This window comes from Paramormyrops kingsleyae, chromosome 2 (genome assembly GCF_048594095.1).
Source record: "Paramormyrops kingsleyae isolate MSU_618 chromosome 2, PKINGS_0.4, whole genome shotgun sequence".
NCBI lineage: Eukaryota > Metazoa > Chordata > Actinopteri > Osteoglossiformes > Mormyridae > Paramormyrops > Paramormyrops kingsleyae.
This window is the reverse complement of record NC_132798.1, coordinates 21,213,635-21,223,596: the sequence shown is the minus strand read 5'-3', so window position 1 is coordinate 21,223,596 and position 9,962 is coordinate 21,213,635. Positions and strand designations below refer to the sequence as shown.

The following is a 9,962-nucleotide window of genomic DNA, read 5'->3' as shown; positions in this document are numbered from 1 at the left end:
TCCTTCATATCCAACTCTAGTTCCTCTTTATATTGATTCATGGCCCAGAAGACACAGATGCAAACTAGCAGTGCTGCAGTTTAGATCCCAACAAAGACAAAGTTACATTGTGCTTCCTGTGTAGTGGAGACTTGGGCTCTGCCTTAAAACCTCAGCTTAGATAATAATTATCCAAAAGGCCTGATGTCGATGTAGTGTCAATTCTACGCTTGCTAGATGTGCAGCTCAGGCAGTTCTACTGTATAGCCTTTGTGCATCACATATCTGTGGCTTGGAGTAATACCATGTAGCCTTTGTGTCGCAGATCTGCGGTTCGAGTAACACCACGTACAGTAGCCTTCGTGTCGCAGATCTGCAGCTCGGAGTAACACGGCGTAGCCTTCGTGCCTCACAGATCAGTGGCTCGGAGTAACACCCTGTAGCCTTCATGTCATAGATCTGCGGCTTGGAGTAACACTGCGTAGCCTTCATGCCTCACAGATCTGTGGCTCGGAGTAACACCATGTAGCCTTTGTGTAGTAGATCTGCGGCTCGGAGTAACACCACGTAGCCTTTGTGCCAACGCCTCAAATTATGTTACAGCAACATTAAAGGCACAGAAAGACACAGTCCCACGCATTGTAAGTCCTACACTGGTTTTTCACACTCTGGAAAGTGTCTTATTATGTCTTTTCATTACCTCTTGCTTGCCAAGTTGAAGTAAAAATGGTTCAGTATGGGTTATGTTCAGCTCACACACAAGCTCTTTAGATAAAGGGCATCATGCTTTATGATTTGATGTCAACATCCGGGTACGGAAACCCCCCAGCTCCATTATGTCAGCTGGTCATGTTACAGCACCTGCCTCCTCCACCACAGATCCACTGCTGAGTCATGTGAAAACTGGAGCAAAATCGATTTCTGCTGCCCCATAACCGTGCTGGGGACGGCAGTGACCCCCTGTGGATGACCAGCAAGACCAAGTCAGGCTTCAGATCATCGCTGGAGATGGCAAGGGCTTCATCTCATCATCAAGCGTCAAAAAAGGATCGGAGTCTTGTATGGTCTTGTATCATTACCCAATAGCTGCTGTATGTGTTTGAAGGCTTCTCAGTCCTGCTGCTGCTGTAACATTGGGTTTCATTTCCGGACAGTATCATCAGATGCTGGAATCAGGATGAAGGTATAAAATGTGCCGGCCTATCTTATAAAGAGGTAGGGAGAAAATATCTGGAACCTGGAGTCCTTCACGCTTTTAAAAAAGTAATTCATCAGCTGTTTGTTAGCCTGATTGCCTGTCGCACCTACCCATCCAAAGGGGCTACCCTCCGTGATGGGCCGATGAGGTGGGGCTCCGAACCCTCCGTGACAGGCAGGTATGACAGAGGCAGGCAGGTAACCCCAGACTGCTATATGTGATGCAAAGAAATCCCCTTTTACCTCTTTGCTCCAATACGTCTGCATATTCAAAAAAGGCTGACTAAAACATCCACACACTCAGATTTTTTTTATGCTTTTTCCATGCCTACAGAAGGAAACACAATAATTTGAGAAATAAAACATCATCCACAGATCCTTGTCGCATGTCGCAATATTGAGAGACTGTGGGCTTCAGCACCACAAGAAGTCATTTGATAATCCTGTTATTACAGTTTGTGGAGCTACAGCATCCCTGCCATGGGTTCGACTGGCCACCCTAGAACACTGGACAGAAAAGCCACTGGGTCCCAAGTACTAGCAGTGAGGATCAAAATGAAGCTGGCAGGCATCCAGCATCTCAACACGGTGCCACAGCTCCAGGTCCACATGTGGTACTGAAGGAGGTTTGACCCAGTGTCCATGTGCAGTACAGAAGGTGGTCTGACCCAGCTCCATGTCCACACGGAGTACGGAAGGAAGTCTGACCCAGCTCTGGGTCCACGTGTGGTGTGGAGGGAGGTCTGACCCAGCTCCGGGTCCACGTGTGGTGTGGAGGGAGGTCTGACCCAGCTCCGAGTCCACGCGCAGTGTGGAGGGAGGTCTGACCCAGCTCCGGGTCCACGCGCAGTGCGGAGGGAGGTCTGACCAAGCTCCGGGTCCACTCGTGGTACAAAAGGAGGTCTGACCCAGCTCCGGGTCCACTCGTGGTACAAAAGGAGGTCTGAGCCTGCTCCGGGTCCACGCGCAGTGCGGAGGGAGGTCTGACCCAGCTCCGGGTCCACTAGTGGTACTAAAGGAGGTCTGACCCAGCTCAGGGTCCACGCGCAGTGCGGAGGGAGGTCTGACCGAGCTTTGCGTTGTTAAGATTGTATTAGCAACACTATCATTCTGCTTTGTAGGCAGCTTGGCGTGTCCGATATTTTGAGTGGTGCTGTATTTTTAATAATGAGAGCTCTGTAACATAAAATGTAACATGAAATTTTCCAGAACTATTTCCTGTTGTATGTGATCTATGCATGTTGGCTGTATGTGATAGGATATGCAAAAACCAAAGAATACTTATATTAATGTCAAAATACATTTCATTCATTTATACAATGAATGGGAGTGTGAATGTTGTGTCCTTTTGAGAGAGTTGCTTAAAGAAGTCACGAGTCATTCATTCATTCATTGAATTATCCATTTATTAACCAATTCAACTATTTATGCACTTCTCAAACTGAACATGGTGATAAAATAGGCAGCTCTGCCAATGACAGATTCATAATCCACAACTCTAACTGCAGGATGATTCATGAAAACATGCCTGTTATACCAGCCCTGACCACACTGGAGGACTGGCACTCTAACATAGTTCTGATGTCATATATTGGCTAAGCTCCCTGCTGCAGTGCCTGGCCAGCCAAGTCCATAGTTGCTTAGTAGCCCGCTGCCTCCCCCAGCTTGCGGGAGTCTGACACGGCCTCGATGCAGGGCCCCACCTTGGAAATGGCGTTGACCACGTTGTAGAAGTAGCTCTGGTTCCCAACTGTGTGTCCCAAGGCCTCCAAAGCCTTTGACACGTTCTGGAAACAAGTTTGCTGGGTGTATGTATGTGTGTATATTACATATCACTTATGCATTTTACACACACACACATATATACAGTGGTACCTCATAACTCGAACTTAATCCGTTCAGAATCCTAAAAAGTTCATATTACACCTAAATATGTTTTTTTTAGCATTTAAACACAAAATGAACCGGATAAAACAAGAAGAGCATATGCTGTACTAAACACATCTAAGCACGTTTAAACAGTAATAAATGAAGTAGCGTAATAAATGTATCCAAACAATGTGTCCTGCCCCGATCGTCCGCTCCTTCCGTGTGCCACGCCCCCTCGTTAACCCCGTGTGGAATCCCCGTGTGATCAGCTGTTTCATGTTGTTTTCATTAGTCCTCTGTATTTCATCCGCGTTTCAGTTTGTTTCCCCAGTCCGGTCATTGTATTGTCCGTCTGCGTTTTGCCTGACTTACCTGTAATTAAACCCCGTATTGAGGGATTCAGATCGAGCTCTAGGTGATTTTTTTTTCGAACTGGTTGGTTCGACTTTTAAGAAATTCGAGTTCTAATGAGTTGGAGAACTGAGGTACCACTGTATATATATCTCGCATTACCCTAATTATTCATAACATAACCTTACCTTGGTGAAGTAATGACTTACCCGTACTTTCTGAATAATGAAATTATATGTGATGTGCCAGCCCACATCCCCGCGGCTGCACACTCCGGTGTGTGATGTGCCGGCCCTCATCCCTGCGGTCATGTGCTCTGGTGTGTGATGTGCAAGCCCGCCTCCCTGCGACCACGTGCCCCGGTGTATGATATGCCAGCCCACATTCCCATGACCGCGTGCCCCAGTGTGATGTGCCAGCCCACATCTCTGTGACTGCATGCTCTGGTGTGTGGTGTGCCAGCCCACATCCCTGCTGCCGTGCACTCAGGAAATCTGTGCATCTTGCATTAGAGGCTGCTCGCAACAACAGACAGATGGGTAAACATCTGCATTTTGTGGCAGTCAAACCGATTCCAGCCAGTTGAGAGGCAATCAGTAATGAACGGCAACATAATCAGGAGAGTAAAAAGCCTTTCCTAAAGGAGTGTAACACCAAACACAGGCAGTCTCAGGGCTAGGTGTGGCCCTGCTGGTCTTTTTCTGTGTTACTGGGTGATGAATGTGGACTGAAATTCAGCCACCATGCAGGACTCACCTGGTCAAATTTGGGTTCGAACTTCACAGTGTTTTTCTGATCCACATACACAATCGGAGTAGAAATGGCATCCTTCAGATTCATCCCAAACCAGAGGTGGTTCATGATGGTCTGGAGATGATGGGAAGGTGCTTGAGTTAATGAGCCTGGAGCATCGTGTGAGTGCTGGGACCTGGTGGCGTGGCAGTGTAGCACGTACCTGATCGGCCATAGCCGTTAAGCCACCCAATTAATTAACGGGGGTGGTGCCTTTATTGTAGGAGTATGATTGGCTGAGGTGCCTACTCACCTGGGCCACACCTGCGAGGATCATGCTGCCTCCAGAAGCACCAATCAGCAGCATCCTGGAGCTGGTCTCAGAGAGGAATATGGCGGGGGTCATGGAGGAGGGGGGGCGCTCCCCTGGGGAGACAGCCAGCAGGAAGCCCCGAGTGGTGAGTGACAAAAGACAAGAGCACCATGAAAATATAGAAACAACGGAGCAGCATGAACCTTAGCAGAGAAAACAAGTTAGAATAATATTGAGACAAAACAATCAAAAATGGAATTGTGATAAGAGTGAGCAGAGTTACACAGCTGGGGCTGATCTCATTACCAGTAGAGATGCTGTCTGCATAGCCACAGAAGTCCCGCAGCTGGTTGTTGAGGATGACTCCGGTCTTTGGGGAGTAGATCTTGGAGCCTAAGCTGTGGCAGGAGAGACAGATATGATAAGAATATCAATAGGACTAACATGAGTCCTGCAGGCGTGGCACACAAGGAGAGCATTCATGTTATAAGGCCACCGCTGGTTATTCCTCAGACGTATCACTACTGTTGATCACTGCAGACATGAGGCCATCTCAAATCATATAACCAACCCACTTGCTTTCTGTGAATCGAGCACAATTTCAGGAGCTCGTCAACACACTCTTGCATGCTCTCATGCCCACACATGGGCACAAATGCTCTCACACGCCAATGCGAGCCCTCACACGCACACACAAGCTCTCACATGCCCTTGCGTGCCCTCACACGCACACACAAGCTCTCACACGCACACACAAGCCATCACACGCATAAACAAGCTCTCACACGGCCACACGTGCCCTCACACGTTGTTGATGGAGCTGGTGACAGACACCGCGGTGCCCTCCTCATCCAGCACCGATAGGTGAGTGGTGCCCACTTGATCCCCGGAAGGCGTGATGTTGTAGTAGCTGAGGTCATAAGTGCGGTTGCTGCTGATCATCAGCCGCACGCGATCTGCTAGCTCTTCTGTCGTCATCTGGAACGCATTCTGCCCATATCACAAGGGGAGGAACATCCCGTCTCAGTCAGTGAAACAAATGTATTAATTAACGTGTCACTTCTGCTCTGAGTTGCACTTAAGCTTAAAAATTATTTGTTTTCATAATGAATTAATAAAAACAGAACATAAGGTACAATTAGGACTAATTTTGTTTAACAAGTTATATCATTTTTGCGACTTCCCAAATGTGAACCAGTGGAGTAAATTCCCAGCAGCACTGCACGGGCCTGTCAAATAGGACGGGCAAGCAGGACTGCACGGGCCTGTCAGAGAGGACGGGCAAGCAGCACTGCACGGGCCTGTCAAAGAGGACGGGCAAGCAGGACTGCACGGGCCTGTCAGAGAGGACGGGGCAGCAGCACTGCACGGGCCTGTCAGAGAGGACGGGGCAGCAGCACTGTACGGGCCTGTCAGAGAGGACGGGGCAGCAGCACTGCGCGGGCCTGTCAGAGAGGACGGGGCAGCAGCACTGCGCGGGCCTGTCAGAGAGGACGGGGCAGCAGCACTGCGCGGGCCTGTCAGAGAGGACGGGGCAGCAGCACTGCGCGGGCCTGTCAGAGAGGACGGGGCAGCAGCACTGCGCGGGCCTGTCAGAGAGGACGGGGCAGCAGCACTGCGCGGGCCTGTCAGAGAGGACGGGGCAGCAGCACTGCACGGGCCTGTCAGAGAGGACGGGGCAGCAGCACTGCGCGGGCCTGTCAGAGAGGACGGGGCAGCAGCACTGCGCGGGCCTGTCAGAGAGGACGGGGCAGCAGCACTGCGCGGGCCTGTCAGAGAGGACGGGGCAGCAGCACTGCGCGGGCCTGTCAGAGAGGACGGGGCAGCAGCACGTGCGTACTCCCAGCATCCTAGTTCTTTGTACTTGCGTATACCCTTAAAATGATGTAGAATAACGACCTGTCAGAGAGGATGGGCAGCAGCACTGCACGGGCCTGTCAGAGAGGACGGGCAGCAGCACTGCACGGGCCTGTCAGGGAGGACGAGCAGCAGCACTGCACGGGCCTGTCAGGGAGGACGGGCAGCAGCACTGCACGGGCCTGTCAGGGAGGACGGGCAGCAGCACTGAACGGGCCTGTCAGGGAGGACGGGCAGCAGCACTGCACGGGCCTGTCAGGGAGGACGGGCAGCAGTACTATTATTGAGGGAGCCTGTTCAGCTCCTCCTTTACCACTCAGTATTCCTCCAAATTCAAATAATTACTGATTAACCCAACCAACCAACCAACCAACCAACCAACCAGAGATACTTTAAGCTCACTGACCAATACCCCTCCCCTCAGACACAGACAGACAGAAAGGCAAAAACACACACAGACACACACACACATAGACACACACACACACACACACACATACTCTCACACACAGCAGAATGTTTCAATGTGTGATGAGCTGTCAGAGGATCCTGCTGTACCCCCAGCCTCCGTGTGACAGAGCAGAAGGGGAGGTACAGGAAGAAGGAAGAAAGCAAGTGAAAATTCAGACGCTCAACAACATAGAAAAACATAGAAAGGCCAGGGGTGTGTCTCCACAGGAATTAATTCAGCTTGAAGGGGTGTCACTAAATTTAAATCACTCCTAGACGGGTTTGTGAGAAATTTATGTTATGAACTCCTTTTTTGTCTCATAAATATCCCAATATTTATTACAACAAAATCACCTTATAATATCTGAAAAATTTCCAATACCGTGATGTCATAGTATATTATACAAAATACTTTATTTCTTGTTATGCTATCCTGATCTTGTTGTATCTGTTCTTCCGACCGGATTGCAATTAAAGCTTGTGTCACTTCATTTGTCCACACATCCATTAGTATAAATGTTATTATTGTTTACGTCTGTGACGTAAGAGGTCTAATGGAAAAAGCCCAATACTAACAAGCGGAAAGGAGCCATATTGCCCCCTATTGTTGCGGGGTCGGGCATACTGTACTTCCGTCAGTAAATCGATTCCCCTCTCGTGCATGTATACTGGGACAAGGACAGTAGTCTGATTAAATTCTGTAGTTGAGCTATAACCGGGCACCTCAGGGATGCTGACTGCGCGCGCGCTCGGGCACCTCAGGGATGCTGACTGCGCGCGCGCTCGGGCACCTCAGGGATACTGACTGCACGCGCGCTCGGGCACCTCAGGGATGCTGACTGCGCGCGCTCGGGCACCTCAGGGATGCTGACTGCGCGCGCGCTCGGGCACCTCAGGGCTGCTGACTGCGCGCGCGCTCGGGCACCTCAGGGCTGCTGACTGCGCGCGCGCTCGGGCACCTCAGGGCTGCTGACTGCGCGCGCGCTCGGGCACCTCAGGGCTGCTGACTGCGCGCGCGCTCGGGCACCTCAGGGCTGCTGACTGCGCGCGCGCTCGGGCACCTCAGGGCTGCTGACTGCGCGCGCGCTCGGGCACCTCAGGGCTGCTGACTGCGCGCGCGCTCGGGCACCTCAGGGCTGCTGACTATACCTGCACTCGGGCACGTTAAAGCTGCTGACTGTATTTGGTGCTCTGACTATGAAAACATGCATCTCCCAAAACACACTTAGAAGACAGTGGACACACCGCAATTGCCACCACAGTGTGCCTATGCTAGTATCCGCTATCTGGGATGTCTGTTTGCCTCCCACAATTATGAACTTAAATCACTCAAGGTATGAAAACCATGTGCGTGCCCTGAGTTGGACTGATGTCCAGTCCAGGTTGTACCCCTGTGGCTCCTGTGACAGACTCTGAATCTCATGTCTGAATTGCCTCTGATTGTATCAGTGGACAGATCTGACTCTGACTCTAGTTAAGCAGTTCATTGCAGAGATGTTGTCCTGCCCAGCACCTTGAGACCAGCTCACCTTGTCAGAAACAAAGGCAGGGTCACGGATGTCACTCCTCCTGCTATTGGCAAACTTGCATGCTTCGATATAGCGGTGATAAGTCAAGGTCTTCTGCTTTCCAAGAATGGAGAATGAGTCAAGGTTGAATCCTGAAAGAATCAACAAAGTGAGGAAGAGCCTGTTCAGTCAACATGCTTCTATGATGTAATGGATCTTTGAGGGCATGGTGCAGAATCCTGACCTTTCATTATGTTAAGGATGAAGCTGAGAAAAGCGCCACCTGAAGGCGGTGGAGGAAAGTACATCGTATAATCTCCTACTTTAATTGACCATGGGTCCACGTCTTTTACTGTGTACGATTTCAGATCCTCCATGGACAAAGTTCCACCTAAAATGCAACAGGGAAAACACAACTTTAAGCTATCACACCAATCCACTACGAAAACTAAAGGGGTCAACAGAGGTCTCAGGGTCAACTTGGGGGACGCGTCGAGTTGATGTGACAGCACGACTGTGGCACCTGCATCCCTCACATCCTGGACGAGATCCTTGGCAAGCGGTCCCGTGTAGAAAGCGCTCGCACCCTCTTTGGCGATGATCTCCAGCGTGTCCGCCAGCTTCTCAAACTTCACCGTGTCCCCCACTTTCAGCAGGGTGTTGTTCTTATGGGAGAACAGCTTCCTGAAAAATTTTAGTTTGCCATAAAGTGGGGGGTGTTATTCAGTTCCACTCCAGGAAACTCACAGCATCTTATAGTCCATCATGTCCCTGATTTCGCTAGTCAGACAATCGTCTGGTACTTGCATGTTAGATATTTCAGCAGTGTGATAATTCCAGCATTCAGCATCATACCGTAGTGGTGACGTTTCCTCGAGTTCATGGAACTCCTGGAAACGGTTCATGATAGGGGACAGGGGGACGCCCTGGCGGGCCAGCCGAATGGTAGGCTGGAACAGACTGGCCCAAGTAAGTCGCCCATAGCGCTGGTGGACCCACTCGTAGCCACGAAGCTCCCCTGGAATGCCGATCCACTGGCTGTCTGAGGGACAGGACAAAGGGACACAGGACAGAGGCGGTGGGGACAGATATGATGCCACGTCTCAACTACAGTGGCAGACTGTCTGCCTTCTTAAGTCTGACAAGTCCTTGTTTCAGCCAATGACACGCCACATGTCCTAACCCTAATCCTAACCTTCTTCATGTAACAATTCTTGCAAAGTTTTATCAAGCTAATTTGGGTAAAATATAAATTGTTTTATGGAACTTTGTGGACTTCAGGATGTTAACTTTGGGACATTTTCAGTGACGTTTTAGACGAAGAGCCCTGAAAATTCCATCCATCAATCCATCCAGCCATCCATCCATTTTCCGCCGCTTATCTGGGGTTGGGTTGCAGGGGCAGCAGTCTGAGCAGGGATGCCCAGACCTTCTCCCCAGCCACCTCCTCCTGGGGAATACTAAGGCTGAAGCACCCCCCACAGAACCCCCCAAGGGACACACTGATATGCCTTTTGTAATTCCACAAAACACATGTAGACTGGTTGGACAAACTCCCATGAACCTCTAGCATCCTTCTGAGGGTGAAGGGCTGGTCCAGTGCTCTGTGACCAGGATGGAATCTGCATTGTTCCTCCTGAGTCCAAGGTTCAATGAATGAGCGGACCCTCCTCACCAGTACCCTGGTATAGACCTTCCCAAGGTGG

The 9,962-nt window shown here is 50.4% G+C and overlaps 1 protein-coding gene across 1 annotated transcript in view; it reads right to left on the bottom strand.

Moving 5' to 3' along the window:
- Positions 1-2,564: 2,564 nt before the first annotated feature.
- Positions 2,565-9,962, bottom strand: part of ggt5a (gamma-glutamyltransferase 5a) — a 20,949-nt gene continuing 13,551 nt past the window's right edge. The window contains exons 4-12 of the mRNA XM_023802912.2: positions 9,112-9,298; positions 8,780-8,940; positions 8,501-8,647; positions 8,278-8,408; positions 5,247-5,431; positions 4,748-4,839; positions 4,442-4,554; positions 4,153-4,263; positions 2,565-2,963 (exon numbers count right to left, since the gene is read on the bottom strand). Coding sequence (XP_023658680.2) covers positions 2,817-2,963; positions 4,153-4,263; positions 4,442-4,554; positions 4,748-4,839; positions 5,247-5,431; positions 8,278-8,408; positions 8,501-8,647; positions 8,780-8,940; positions 9,112-9,298 — 1,274 coding nt within the window. The 3' untranslated portion in view covers positions 2,565-2,816. The remainder of the gene's footprint in view (positions 2,964-4,152; positions 4,264-4,441; positions 4,555-4,747; positions 4,840-5,246; positions 5,432-8,277; positions 8,409-8,500; positions 8,648-8,779; positions 8,941-9,111; positions 9,299-9,962) is intronic.